This window comes from Anolis sagrei, chromosome 2, assembly GCF_037176765.1.
Source record: "Anolis sagrei isolate rAnoSag1 chromosome 2, rAnoSag1.mat, whole genome shotgun sequence".
Taxonomy (NCBI): Eukaryota; Metazoa; Chordata; class Lepidosauria; order Squamata; family Dactyloidae; genus Anolis; species Anolis sagrei.
Genome location: NC_090022.1, coordinates 276,090,676 through 276,106,796, shown reverse-complemented (window position 1 = coordinate 276,106,796; position 16,121 = coordinate 276,090,676). Strand labels below are relative to the sequence as shown.

The window sequence follows — 16,121 nt, the reverse complement described above, 5'->3', positions numbered from 1 at the left end:
GAATACTATTGCTTTCTTAAATATTTTTTGGGTTTTTCCTGATTACACATTTGACAAGGGCAGCTCAAATAGCACACTTTGATAGTGGTGGCAATAGTGGTTTTGAAATACACATTGATATTCCAAGAATACTACTGCAAAAAGCCAAAATATAGGTAACCCATGTGTTTTCAAGTCTTCTTTAGCCCCCACAAATTTTATTAGGGTTACATTTTGATGGTCACTAGGTGGCAGCAAATTCACATGAATGAGTCTCTTAAAAAGATTATTGAGATGAAATCATACTCATCTTTTGTATTCCTCATTGTTGTTTTTTACATTAGTCTAAACGAAATGCACATCTTCCACATTTATAAGCTACTATTAATTGTTCATTAGCATTTGATGTTCTTTCCAGTTCCCTTTCAGCTCAATATTTTCACATTTTGTATCCTCTTCTGTACTTTCCCCCTTATATTTTGAAAATACGACATCTTTGATATTCTTCCATTGCATTCAGGAAGAAGCTTGTTCAGTGTGGCTTGTTTTTATTAACGTCAGTCTGAAACATTATGAGAAAGCAAAACCTGGAGTGGGATAAAGACATTACTTTGCTTTGTGGAACAACGTCTATTGTAAACAGAGGAAAACATCTTGTGTCACCTAACTTTTGTTGGCTTTGTTGTTAATGGACTAACGCGAGTAATTTGATTTTTAAAAGTCAGTTTTGTTTTGTTTCCTTTCTTTCTCTCCCTCAGGCCATGAACCGTTCTCTTGCTAACGTGATCCTTGGTGGATATGGGACGACTTCAACAGCTGGTGGAAAACCCATGGAAATTACTGGCACTCATACAGAAGTGAATGTGGACAGTGCAGTGGAAATGATAAAGGAAGCCAATAATATTATCATCACGCCAGGTAAAATTGGGCTGTACACTTCAATGAATAGTGGTTAATGTTAGAGATCTAACTGCTCCTTATCCATTATCTCATGTTCCTGGTCTTACAGATATCAAAAATGAACCACTTATAGTTCATTTCCTCAGAATGTTTCTGGTGTTTACAAAGATAGTAACTCTGGTTCTTGGAACAGTGGAGATATTTCTTTCAATAGCAGCTTGTCCTGTAACATCTAGTCAGCACAGTATTTTGGTGTGCTGCAATGCTCTAGTGGGAATTGCATACCGCAAGCTGCTTCTGGTGTGAGAGAATCAGCCGTCTACAAACACATTGGCCAGGGGACACCTGGATGTGTTACTATCCTACGGGTAGGCTTCTCTCATGTCTGGACCGTGCTCTGACTTACAAGAAGCACTGCTTGACTATCAAGCAAAAAGTTGGTGCTGGAAATAATATCATACGAAAGCTGACTGGTACAACTTGGGGATCACAACCAGATATAGTGAAGACATCTGCCCTTGCTCTTTGCTACTCTGCTGCTGAGTACGCAGGCCCAATATGGAATACATCTTACCACATTAAAACAGTGGATGTGGCTCTTAATGAGACATGTCACATTACCACAGGATGTCTACACACAATGCTGCTGGAGAAATTATACTGTTTAGCTGGTATTGCAACACCTGATATCCGCTGGGAAGTAGCAGCCAGTAATGAAAGAACCGAGGCAGTGACATCTCCGGCCCATCCCTGTTTGGATATCAACTAGCAAGCCAACACCTTAAATCAAGAAACAGCTTCCTAAGATCTACTCGCAGGAACACCTTAGCAAGCAAGAGTACAAAAGTAGCAGGCACCTTAATCAGTGACTGATACTGAATGAGAAACTCCCTCCTGGGCGCTCAGAAGACTGGGCAGCAGAATAGACTGCGCTCTGGCACCACGAGATGCAGAGCCAACCTTAGGAAATGGGGCTATAAAGTGGAGTCCATGACGTGTAAGTGTGGAGAAGAGCAAACTACAGACCACTTACTACAAATGCAGCCTGAGCCCTGCCACATGCACAATGGAGGACCTTCTTGCAGCCATACCAGAGGTACTCGAAGTGGCCAGCTTCTGGTCAAAGGAAATTTAGGATAATGCCAAGTTTTTACCTTTGTTCGTGGTTTTTTATACATTATAACTGTATTCTCAATTTGCTTCTGACATGATAAATAGCACAGTATTGCAACTTGCATTATTTTGGCGTTGTGCTACTAGTTTTTCATACTTTTTACTTGTAGAAGGTAATAGTTTTAAGAGTGTGTTCCTGTTTATTTTTGGCTCATCTTTCGTTATGTAAAAAAATAGGATATGGGTATGAAATCATGTCTTGATTTTTGGTACTGCATCCAAAGAAGTGGTTTTATATCCATGGAAACACATGCAAAAATAAAAGCTAGTTATATTTCAAGGTGCTTCCACATTCATTCACTTCCTCCCTTCTTTACGGTTTTCTGTGATCTCTCTTTTTTCACCCTGGAACCATGTATAAGCAGAAAAGGTCAAGAAAGTGTAGCAGAATCAATCTGTTTTTCAAAAAAGAAGAGAGAAAGATTTTGATGGATTTAGTCAAGACCTCCATATTTCAACAAAGAGGAATAAAGCAGGCAAAGTGAAAGTTTAAGAGTCATATATGATGAGCAGATTCAATGAAAGAGCAAAGGCAAGAATTGAAAGTGGGAGGAAGGCTGAACAGATTAACAACAAATGTTTGAACTCCCTGCCACTGGAAGGATTGCATTTCTGACACCACTTGTGTGCTCTGTGTGTTTGTTCTCTGTTGCCAGAATCATTGGCCACAACAGCAATTGCTCATATGTTTACAAAACCCCTCTCTGGAAAGTATGATGGTTACACATTTCTTCCTACAAAGTGGAAAAGGATGATGCCTTTGTCTCATTTGCCTTTGTTTGTGCTACATAGCTGAATGGGGAGAACTCCTAAAGACCTAGCCACATGTAAAGATTTGCATAGTATTTTAATGTAAAAGAAAGTCATGGCACATGTTGCTACTTGGCTGCAAAATGGATATTTAACATTGCATACAGAGCTATGAAAAGTTGTCTTGTTTTTGGGTCTTCAGCTTCCGGAATTCTATAGCTACATAGGATGGGTGAGGGCAGGCATGGGCAAACTTCGGCCCTGCGGGTGTTTTGGACTTCAGCTCCCACAATTTCTAACAGCCAGTTGAAGTTCAAAACACCTGGAGGACCGAAGTTTGTGCATGCCTGGTTTAGGGATTCTGTAAGATGAAGATTTTCAAAATTTCCAAGTTTCCCTTTCTATGCTTGTTATACCTTTCTTATCCATTTAGCATTAGGATGGTGAAGGACCCGGGCCAGTTCTGCTTTTCGGCAGAATGACATTGCATTTTCAGGCAGCAGATTATGGCTTGTCTAAAGGAGAAATGCATGTTTACTTCCTTGTTATTGCCATTCTAATACTTCTTGCAATGGAGAATGGTGGTTGTGGGGGTTTTATCCTCATGGATGAAAATAATTGAAGTCCATATGTATATGTTGGGTGCCATTTACTATTCTTGGGCTCCCCTTCAAGAAAGAACCTATTTGTATAGCTATCTTTCGAGCCTGAAGTATAGATTTTATGCCTAAATACAACTGTGTGCTCAGACAAGGTCTTAGTTTGCACGTTGTCCTTTGGACTCTGGAGTTTAATAGAATTTTTTTAATAATAATAATAATAATCATCATCATCATCATCTTTATTCATATCCCACCTCCTCTCCACAAGGACTCAAGGCGGCTTACAACAAAATCAACACAATACATACAAAGCAAAAATAAAAAAGGCAATATATCAAAAATGAACAATCATAAACAAAATTAAACAAAGACGGTATCACAATAATAGATACAAACAGATTTTTTTTGCTGGGTTTAATAACATATTGCACTGTGGATGTATAACCAGTTTAAAACCAATAAATATTAATGCTACGACATCACCATCATAAAATAATCAACCATTTTCAGAGGCAACTTCCAAATCCAGGTTTTAGTTGCTTCCTGAAGTTAACTAGAGAGGGCGCCTGTCTGATTTCTTTTGGGAGAGCATTCCTGAGCTGGGGGTTACCACTGAGAAGGCCCTTTCTCTCATTCTCACCAGCCGTGCTTGTGCGGGTGGTGGGACCGTGAGGAGGGCCTCCCTGAGGGATGTTAGGGTCCAAGTTGGTTCATCGGGGAATTGTGACACAAATTTTGTTTCATGCACAAAATGGTTAAAAACTATCTTCAGACTATGTGCACAAAGTGTATATGAAACATAAATGAATTTGTGCTTAGATGTAGATCCCATCTCCAAGCCTTATGTGCAAATACAGGTATAGTTTACCAAACAAAATCCAAAATGCTTTTGGTTCTGAGCATTTCAGATAAGGGTGTGTGTGTGCATGTGCGTATGTATGTGTATACATGCACACACACACAGATATACATACAGGTTGAGTATCGCTTATTTGAAGTGTGCATAGCACATCCAGATGCAGTTTTTCTTATCTGAAAACTTGGGACTAGAAATATTTTGGAATCTATGGTGATTGAGATCAGTGTTGATATGGTTTCTGCATTGTATTGTGGTCAGCAGTCTTAGATAATGCATTTTTCTCCAATTTTGTTTTCCGAGTGATCATCGTATGATGCTTTTGTTAGGCCACCCTGAGTCCCCTTCGGGGTGAGAAGGGCGGAGTATAAATATAGTTAATTAATTAATTAATTAATTAATAAGACATCACCATGTAGAGCACATTACAGTAATCTGGTTGCAAGGTTGGTGATGCATGAATCTCCAGGCAATCTCTACCTGGGGCAGTAGTTCCCAACCTTTTTTGACCAGGGACCACTTGACCAAGGACCACTTAACCAGGGACTACTTTGACCAGGGACTATTGTCTAACATTAGTACCAAGATGGTTACGAATTTGGTTATATGGGGTGCTGATTCATAAAATTGCATTGGACAGACCACATCAGCTCTAGGTTCTGATACAGAACATATGCCACCCAGTAGTTGCCATCTGCTCCCCCACAGAAAACCATATGTAATAATCTAGAGTTCATGTGGTAGTAGTAATCTTTTGTTGGTAGTCAGCCTCTCCCCTTCTGACATCCCCGTTGCCTCAGCACTATAAGAGCATTTTGCGAGACCAGTCACTCTTGTTGCTGTGTGGTTTGGAGGCAACAGTGTAGTAATGGTGAGGTGTAGTAATGGTGACCATATTTTTGTTCTTGTGGGCCACTGGTGGTCCATGGACCACAGGTTGGGAACCATTGTTCTAGGGGAAGTTGTAGCTGTTGAATGTGTCAACTCTCACTCCAAGCACTCCAAACAGAGATTCCACATGGGTCTCCACCTCCAATGAGGAAGATGGATCCAAGAGTATTCCATGCTAAAACTAGAGTCATTGCTGAAGCACTTTTACATCTGGTACTTTTCCCCTCCCTCTCCATAGGTTATGGACTGTGTGCAGCAAAGGCTCAGTATCCAATTGCTGATTTGGTGAAAATGCTGTGTGAACAAGGCAAGAATGTTAGGTAAGTGAGTAAGAGAAGAGAGAAACAATGCATACTTTCAATCATCGGTCATCATTTGCTATGTGACTTTCTATATTGGGAGGAAAATCTTTTCTTCAGTATTTATAATCAAGATACAGCAGCAGGGGTTGAAATCACAATGGCCCTGCTGATACTATTGGATTTTGAAGCGTTTTGACCTTAGCAAATTGCCCACCTGTACCATATTTCAGACAAAGAATGAAGTATGTGTTACTAACAAATATATTATTTTCCTGCTTGAGTTGAAATTTGCGGACTAGTCCATATATAGATTGTAAATCATCTGGAGCAGGGTTCTGAGTAGATATCCTTTTGGGAAATGTCACAACAGTGATAACAGTCAAGTCAGTGAAGCGTAGGAAGATAATCTTGGTAGAGATGAAAATTGACTCTGGAGAACTAATCGTCTACATAAGGTTTATTTTATGCTGACCCAGTTTCTCTTTGTTCTATTGCTGATTATTTTTTCAGATGAAGTGTGAACTTTTGTTCTATTTTATAATGATCTTCTCAGAGAACTAGAAAGTAGGGTGTCAACTGAAAAAAATGATCTAAAACTATAACTGTTGTTTCCAGCTTCATGCATTTCATTGTGTCTGCTGTGGTTTCCCCTTAATTCCCCGAGACTTGGACAGAAGTCTTTCCCAATTCTTTATGGAAAATGTCAAAAGTTTGCACAAAAAACATCTCGGCTTTAGGATAATGATGTCATTTCTCGAAAGATGGATAGAAAATAAAAACAAAAGGCACATTTTCTACGTCCTTTGTTAACCCTTTGGTTTGCACCATCGGTGGTTAAAACATTTTTCGAAAAAAGGTACAAAGGTTGGTTGGCATTGAAAGAAAAACATGAAGAAAGAAATGGAGGAATAGGATGAATGCAGTAATTTTTTAAAAAATTACTGTATTTGTCCTATTTCTCCACTTAATCTTCAAAATCCATTTTAGGATAATATGGGTCTCACAGGTGAAAGAAAGGCTTGCTTTTGAGGTCATTTAATCACATATGTTGAAACAAATAGGAGGAGAACATAGAGTGGGGAAAAGGCTAGCTTCATATTGAATCATGAAGTTGAATCATGATTTATCATCACATTGAATCATACTCTGCAATTAGATTCATAAGATGGGATGCTTGATAGACAGGTTGCAAATATTTAATTTAGGCTTCTCCAGAACTACTGAAAAAACTGAATAAACAAGTAATGGTTAATTCTCAAAATTTTGAGAGCCAGCCATTCTTTGTTTTTTCCTCGGATTGTCAGTGGTAATGAAAGTGGCATTCTGGCTTATGAGGAAATCTTGGGACCTCATATGCTTGGTTATGTTTCTGCTTGTTCAATTTGCCTAATAAATATTAATATGCATTTTGATGCTTTCTCCTTGTTACTTGGCTTTTTGTTATTAAAATATATCCCATGCTGTCAATTCGGGTTATCATTGTGGTATAGGAGACCTTGAAAGAACTGTGCTGAAGTTGTTGTAGGTTTTTTCGGGCTATATGGCCATGTTCTAGAGGCATTCTCTTCTGACGTTTTGCCTGCATCTATGGCCTCACTACCTCTGAGGATGCTTGCCATAGATGCAGGCGAAATGTCAGGAGAGAATGCCTCTAGAACATGGCCATATAGCCTGAAAAAACCTACAACAACCCAGTGATTCCAGCCATGAAAGCCTTCGACAATAAACTGTGATGAAATTGAATCCATCTCAGTTTCATGGGCTTAACAATGATAGGGTTGCCCAGTTTCAAGGTATCCTTTTGTGCCGGCATGACTGCTGACCAAAAGGTCGAAGGTTTGAATCTAGGGAGCAGGATGAGCTCCTCTCTGTCAGCTCCAGCTTCCCATGCGGGAACATGAGATAAGCCTCCCACAGGATGGTAAAACATCCGGGCACCCCCTGGGCAACGTCCTTGCAGACAGACAATTCTCTCACATCAGAAGCAATTTGCAGTTTCTCAAGTAATTACTGACACACACACACACACACACACACACACACACAATAAAAATTCAAGACAAGTTTCATGGCAAGTCCCATGACACAATTTTTCCTTGCAAGTTTTGTTCAAAGGGACTTTGTTTTTGCCTTTCTCTGAGGAAGTGTGACAATTCTCTGATAATATTGCCTATCCTGTACAACTGCATCCTCTTCTCCATGCCTATTCCTTCGTAGGTTTTGTTGGATGAGTGGACTTATTAACAAAAGACCCTTCTCATAAATGCACAGCAGAGTAACTTATTAGCAGCAGCGTGACCCAGCACCAGTAGCCAAAAAGTGATAAAAAGAACAAAAAACACACAGACCAATGTTATCTCTTCCTTAGGAGGCTTTTCTTTATGGAAAAATAATATTGTTACACTATTTGCAAGAAAAAGATTTCCAGAACACAAAGTTCATTATACTCCCTTCTTTGCTTCCATGCTGGGCTTCTTTCTCATGCAGATAAAAAGTTTCACTCTCACAGAGCCTCTTCTCACACTAAACTTACACAGGAGCTTCACACAGTAGTCTTTTACACATAGCAGCCATCACACTAGAGCCTTACACACAAGGCCTTCAACCTGGGGCTTCTCTCACCGAAGCTTTTCACGCTGAGGCCTACTAACACTGAGGCCTAGCTCACACTGAGACCTTCTCACACTGATGCCTGTCAACTAACTAGGGTGAAATAACACTGAGCTCTTCTCATACTGAGACCTCTCACAGACTGAGATCTGCTGACACTGAGGGCTCCCTCAGACTGACGGCTACTAAGCTACAGACACACCTGATAATATTGAACTACAGTTTTTACTGAGCTATTGCATCCATTTAACCCTTTCAGTGCTTGACTCACATTTTAGTAATTTAAAATTCCTAGTTAGTATTTAATATTTCTGACAGTCTTTAGGCTCAGAGTTGTATGTTTTTGGCTCATTGTGCATAGGGGATATAGAAAGGCATTACTGCTGACCTCCCCCCCCCCTTTAAATGAATATACAAAGTTATTTCAAGTGCCAGAAGTGCTTCTGTTTCCCATCCAGAAATTAATTGAGTTTAACTGTAACCATGAATATGAATGCTGTTGTGGCGATTCACACATAATTTTGGCAGGTATCTTGTAATGGGAGCATAGTTTTAATTAGAATGCAAGACAATTGCTTTGCTATATTTATTTATTTTATTATTTGCGACATTTCTATTTACATTGGGACTGTAACCTTATAAACATTTATTTGATGGCTGGCAACACTAAGGACTGGACTTTGTGTCTTGACTTTATACAGGAGAAGTAGGAATGGAGCTTTTTGATGTAACTACATTAGATCTGAAAGCCCATTTTGGCTACAGCAGTTACCTAGAGGGCTTTAATGAAAGAAATCTGTGTTTTTTGTTTGTGGGAAGTAGGGCCTTTCATCATGTTGTGGCGCGCCCATGGTGTTCATTGAGTGCAGCTGCTCGCCCTCTGCTTCCTGTAGGCTGATGGAGCCTCAGGACACCAGCACGCGCTCTCTCCAGATGTGGTGACACACTTGCACATCTGTGGCAGATCAATGCCAACACAGACATGTGATTGTCATCAGTGTATAATACCTGTGCTCTGCCAAGAAAAACTGCATCTTATAGGCTGCTGTCCTGACGCCACGCCTGATGCCTGCGATTCCAAGGCAGTGTCATTCCGGTAACCCTTGCCCAGAGCCATAACATCCTCTGAGATTGAGCAAGATTTCACACTGATGCTTCTACCAGAGATCTCTGATTCAGAGGTACAGGGCAGATTTTGTGGGTGGGCGATCTGAGTGTCTGAATTATTAAGATGGTTTTTTAAAATCAGTAATGGGAGGCAACAGTTTAAGAAGCCAATGCAACTCTAGGCTGCATTAATAGGAGTATAGTGTCTAGACCAGGCATGGGCAAACTTTGGTCCTCTAGGTGTTGTGGACTCCCAACTCCTAGAATTCCTAACAGCCATAGGACTTCTGGGAACTGAAGTCCAAAACACCTGGAGCGCCTGGTCTGGACGTAGGGGAATAATAGTTCTACTCTATTCTGTTTTGAATAAGTTTATTTATTTATTATTTATTTGCAGCATTTATAGTCCGCCTTTCTCAACCCTAAGGTGACTCAGGGCGGATTACACATTGGCAACAATTCAATGCCATACATTCATTAAAAATCGATTAAAACAACCAACATAGCAATATAAACACATATAAAAGCCATTAAAACGAATAATTCATCTAGATAAGAGCCGTATTTGAATATTTGAAAGGATATCATCCTGAGGCAGGGCAAGATTCCACCAGAATTGCAGTGTCTCTCCTCTTATGTTCAACCTCTAATACTTTCAATAAGGAATTTAACTTTTGTGTGAGTGGGTTTAATTCCTCCTCCAAACCTAAGCAATGTAAATAGAAACTGCTCAACTATCCCCCAGTGACCTTTAGCTGTCTTTTTATATAAAGCTACCAAAACATTTGGCAAGCAGAAAATTAGTTCATTGACCTATCCGTACAGCTAGAAGTACAAGAAAAAAGAGCTTGGAAAAGCTGTGATACATTTTTTTTACAACTCTCAGAATATCCTAGCAAATATGGCCGGGGGGTCAGGTTCAAAAGAGCAATCTCCCTATTAATAGCAGCATTTCCTTTGGGATCATTCAGTGTGTACATCCTGATTCTCATTTCTGTGGACAGGTATTTCTGGAGAGCAGTAGCATCCTTTCTCGATCACTAATTACATGGCAGCTGAGATTTGAACTACAGCCTCCCAAGACCCATGTTGGCTTAGCTGGAAAACTGGAAATTGCTTCTATTAGATTACCGATGGCTTTTAATTTATGGTTCACTTTTGATGTGTAAACCCTGCCTTAATCTAAACTGTCTACACTGATTTTAATGTCCTCCACATAGTGTTATATGTTTTGTTTGAAACGCTGAGATGTTTCAGTAACACAGCCTACTAAATGCCACTTTAGATTTAGAATTTATGTAACAGTTTGAGAGTATGTGAACCAGTAATATCACAAACATGGTTTTCCCCTAGTTCTTAACTGCAGAATGTAAATATGCCCTATTCGACAAAGGCAAAAGATAAACACCACAAACCTTGTAAGTCAAAGGTTTAGTGCCTTACAGCCCGAGAGCCCAATATAATTAACAACTGTTTGTATCTCTCCTGCTTTTGCCAAGCCCTCCAACATGCATTTCTATTTGGGTGTATCTATTTCAGGGCTATGCCTGACTCTAGAAGGAACTGCGAATTTTCCCTAGTTTGCTTCCTTTCAAGTCTGGGTGCTGCACACAAAGAGTGGCAAACTCTTTGTGGTTATATATTTACACAGAATCTCCCATTTATCTTCTGCATGGCACCCAAGTTGGCTTGGCAGCTCAGCCAATGCTGTGTGTCTTTGCATGTCTCTTTTCATTCCTCCTCCGGCCATGACTCCCTGGTGTACTTTCCTGCTGCTCTCCACCAGAATCAGTGAACCCTACTTCCTCCTGCAGCTGCCCATATATAAAGGGCTGGGAGACCTTCCGGAGCAGTGTTTTGGCAACAGACGTAACTGCTATGGGAGAGGAAGAAAGTCCAGAGATAGAAAAGTCAGTGAAAGAACCACCACTGAAAAGGAAAAAAAATGCTAATTACTGTACATTAATGTTGAAAGGAGGGGAGCATTTATTACACTGACATTGATTCCAACTTGGTGTTCAAATTTATGTTACTTTTTTCATGTCAGGAGCGACTTGAGAAACTGGAAGTTATTTCTGGTGTGAGAGAATTGGCCGTCTACATATCAGGGAACGCCTAGATGTTTTACCATCCTTTGGGAGGCTTCTCTCATGTCCCCGCATGAAAAGCTGGAGCTGACAGATGGGAGCTCACCCCACTCCCTGGATTTGAACCGTTGACATTTCAATCAGTAGTCCTGCCGGCACAAGGGTTTAACCCATTGCGCCACCAGAATCTCCTATGTTATGTTATCTCACAAAACAATATATTGGGATGCTGGTAAAAAATCCAATCCATGATTTTATTCTGTCCCCCTACTTTTTCCCTGCATTAAGCTTGAGAATGAAGGAAACAGATGCATTTGTTTAGGCAGGTTACATTTCTCAACTGAAAAATGAAATAATAATGAAAAGTAATATTAGTTGGAAGAAACAAAACTGTGTATCTGTGAATATAAGCCATTAGACAGAGCCCCCTCCCCCCAATTCTCAAAATGTGTTCTTGTAAACAGGAGGTCCAAGGGAGCCCTTTATTGAAAACTTTATTGTTTGGAATGCATTATCCCCATTTTGCTGCCCCAAAAGGGACTCAGGGTGGATCACAGAACACATATACAGCAAACATTCAATGCCGATTATACAATGAGAAGATAGACAACAGATAGAGGTATATTTAGGCATTTTCTCATCATTCGGCATCTTTTTGGAGGCTGTGCTCGGTTCCAGCCACTGGAGGGTGCTGTCTCTCCATCTCCTAACTGAAGAGCTTTCTTTGTTCGTAAACTTTCCTCCAAAACGCCATGCCTAAAATGCCTCCCTGCTTAATGCGGTTCCTATTCATCTACTCACATTGCTGTGTTTGATCCACTAGTTGGGTGACGGAGCTGGGCTAAAGATCAGGAGCTCACCCTGACCTGGCTTCTAACTGTCAATCTCTTCGGTTGGCAAGATTTACTGCAGTTGCAACTGGTAATTAGCCTGCTGTGCTAAAGCCGGCCAGAATGTTAGTCCTTTTTCTAGTTATATTTGTCCTGCTGATTCCAAAAATGGCACCAGTTTTCCCCTAGTGGTTCTATTTCTTGAAATATAGAACATATGCCATATGCCAGTTGCAATCTGTTCATCCATAGAAAGTCATGATCACCATATCGAAGAAACTAGAGCTGATGTGGTCCATCCAGTGCAGTTTTCTGAATTGGTGCTCCAAATAACCCCAGGAACAGGCCTAAAACCAATAATTTTTGTTGTTGTTGTTGGGTTATGTAATTATTTGTAATTGCATCTGGATGGTGATTCTAGGTGGTTTTACAAATTGATTTCAGTTTGGATTATCACAGGTACGTGTGGCAGTAAAGGAGACAAACTGGGGGTCGTACATTATAGAGTGGAGCAGAGATACTGCCCGTGTGCATTTTCATCCTACAATGATCCTGTTTCAAGGGATCTTCCTTTATTCTTCCTCTTTAGGTTTGGAAGAGTTTGTGCTGATCTTCACAGGGGGCGACTTGGAACATGCTCTTTATGATATGCGATATGTATATGCGTGCACGTTTTGCCTGGAGAGGCAATATAAAATATTTTAAATGAGTAAATTAATGTAAATAATATGCAGGTTTCCCTTGAACTCACATATTATTAAATTTCAAGACCTGAACATGGATGCAGTGAGTTAGGCGTAGCCACGGATTTAGCCAAGCCGGTTTTCTTTTCCATCTAACAGCCTGAAGTCGAGAAGTTTCACTTGTGTGTCCAACGCTGCCCAACTGGAGTGCAGCCAACATCTTCATTATATAAAGCTGGAAAGAATATGCTTTTACTGCTCTGGTGTGATAGATGTTCATACACCCAGCCTGTCTTGGAATCTGTTAGCTATAATTTAATTAATAATCTATGTGTGTATGGTGCTTCTTGCAACCTGTGCTAAACGTATGGAAAGACGTGAGCCTAGGAAGCTACATCTGCTTGATGCCTATCTCTGCTTACTGAAGAGTATCTCAGAGAACTTAGAAACTCGCTATGTAACATGCTTCACTAGCCTCTCTGCCTCTGATCATCTGAGTGCACACTGACACTTTCTGTTTTCAGTGTACTGACTGCTTCCCCAAAAACTGTGCCCAATTCTGGGCACCAGTTGAAGGGAGATGTTGACAAGCTGAGATGTGTCCAGAGGAGGGCAACAAAAATGATCAAGGGTCTGGAGAACAAGCCCTAAAGAGATGGGCATGTTTAGCCTGCAGAGAGAAGACATGATGGTGGCCATGTATAAATATGTGAGGGGAAGTCATAGGGAGGAGGGAGCAAGCTTTTTTTCTGCTGCCCTGGAAACTAGGACGTGAAACAACGGCTTCAAACTACAGGAAAGGACATTCCACCTGAACATGAGGAAGAACTTCCTAACTGTGAGAGCTGTTCAGCAGTGGAACTCTCTGCCCCAGAGTGTGGTGGAGGCTTTTAAACAGAGGCTGGATGGCCAACTGTTGGGGGTGCTTTGAATGTGATTTTCCTGCTTCTTGGAAGGGGGCTGGACTGGATGGCCCACAAAATCTCTTCCAACTCTGTGGTTCTATGAAACACACTTTTTCTACCGTGTCTTGAATATGATTTGAATGAAAGAACATACTTTGGAGTGCTGTTCTATTTGTTTGGAGAACATGAAAATCACAGCTAGGTATAGAGATAGGAACTGATATAAGTGTTTTTTGGTTTTGCAAGTTCACACCAGTGTGCAAATCAGACTTTGGAGCTGGCCCACAATCTACGCTTGTCTACTTACAGTTCAGGAATTTATTTGCAGTGACTTGATTTCTCCCTAGAATAGGTTTACAGTTCAGAATTTGTTGCAACTGTGCTGGTGTCAGTGGGCCAACCAGAAAAAGTAGTTTGGATGAGCACACATCACAAGTGCATCTATACTATAGAAGTAATGCAGTTTGATGCCACTTTAACAGTTTTGGAATCATGAGCTGTAGTTTTATAAGGTTTTTAGCCTTCTCTGCTAAAGAATGCAAAGCCATGGCTATTAAAGTAGTGTCAAATTGCAGTATGTCTGCAGCGTAGATACATCCCAGGACAGCTTTGGTACTGTGCTTCAACCTCTATACATATTTGTTGTTGAAGACTTTCATGTCTGGAATGCCTGGGTTGCTGTGAGTTTTTTGGACTGTATGGCCATATTCCAGAAGTATTCTCTCCTGATGTTTCACCCACATCTATGGCAGAGATTGTGGGGTCTGTTGGAAACTAGGCAAGTGGGGTTTATATATCTGTGGAATGTCCAGGGTGTGAGAAAGAATTCTTGTCTCCTTGAGCCAAGTGTGAATGTTGCAGTTGTCCACCTTGATTAGCATTTATTGCCTTGCAGCTTGCGCCCCCGGTGGTGCAGTGGGTTAAACCCCTGTGCCGGCAGGACTGAAGACCGATGGGTCGCAGGTTTGAATCCGGGAGAGGTGGGTGAGCTCCCTCTATCAGCTCTAGCTCATGCGGGCACATGAGAGAAGCCTCCCACAAGGATGATAAAACATCAAATCATCCAGGCATCCCCTGGGCAACGTCCTTGCAGACAGCCATTCTCTCACACTAGAAGTGACTTGGTTTCTCAAGTTGCTCCTGACACGATAAAAAAAGAAAAAAAGAAAAAAGCTTCAAAGCTTGGCTGGTTGCTGCATGGGAGAATCTTTTGTTGGGAGGAGTTAGCTGGCCCTGATTGATTCTTGCCTGGAATTACCCTGTTTTTCGAGAGTTGCTTTTTATTTACTGTCCCAACAAAGGATCAGCAAATAAACAATGTATAGCAAATGTATTGAACTATGATAAAATAATAAAAAAATATTTTTAAAAAATAAAATATCTTCAGTGTTTCCCAGATCTTGGAAAAGTTACATGTTACTGTAACTCCCAGAATCTTGGGAATTATTGATGCTTTAATCCAAAAATTAAGAGAGTCTGTGATATAGCAGTTTGAGTATTGGACTATGACTCTGGAGGCTTGTTTTTGAATCCTAGCTCAACCATGGAGTCTAGGGCAAATTGCACTCTCCACACACACACACAACACATACACTTTGTGTTGGATGCTACAGTCCACAGCTGTGGTGTGAATCTAAATTCCTTCAGCTCATCCAAACTAATTCACCATAAATTAGAAATGACTTGAAGACACACAACAACAACAATCCAAAAAGACATTTTCCAAGCTTTTTTGCCCTCTGCCCTTTCTCTCTCATTTAGGCTGTTATGAAGAGCAATACAATTAAGTCTGGCAACATTTCTCTTAAGGTCCATCATTGAAAATCAGTGTGCACGTATATGTGTGCGCGCCAGAGAATGTGAGCATCTGATCATTTATGCTTCTCAAGAAACGAGTAACATCCAAATCCGAACTGTAATAAACATTGCTTAAGGATAACTTCATCTCTTGTCTGGGTTCTCACACAGACTTCAGTGTAAAAGGTCTCCTAAAAGCTATTGTGTTTCAGTGTGGTTTCTGGAAAGCATAGGTACTGTTTCACATGGCTTGAATTACACAGTGGCTGGCTGGTTGAAACATTAAGCTTCTTAATATTTTGTCCTATTTGTTTTGCTGTTGTATATCTGATTCTACATCTGGTCTGTGCTAGAAGGATTGCAAATATTTCCCTCTGTATACTCGGGGCTGTGCGCAGTTTTGCAGATGTGCTTTGCAAGATTTTTTTAAATACTGTTTTTCTCAGCCTTTTCTTTATCCTTCTTGCATCTTTATAAGTTTCTAGACCTTGTATTTGTATTTGTTTTTAAAGTAATCTGAAGGTAGTTCAATCAAAACAAGAGAAATGCCTACTCAACCTATTTGGCTAGGTTTTTTGTTTGTTTGTTTGTATCAGGAGCAACTTGAGAAACTGCAAGTTACTTGTGGTGTGAGAGAATTGGCTATCTG

The 16,121-nt window shown here is 40.5% G+C and overlaps 1 protein-coding gene across 1 annotated transcript in view; it reads left to right on the top strand.

Annotated features, from left to right (window-relative positions):
- The window catches only part of NNT (nicotinamide nucleotide transhydrogenase), a 74,141-nt gene that overhangs the window by 49,165 nt on the left and 8,855 nt on the right, over positions 1-16,121 (top strand). Inside the window, exons 18-19 of the mRNA XM_060761462.2 lie at positions 738-897; positions 5,390-5,471. Of these exons, the coding sequence (XP_060617445.2) occupies positions 738-897; positions 5,390-5,471 (242 nt within the window). The remainder of the gene's footprint in view (positions 1-737; positions 898-5,389; positions 5,472-16,121) is intronic.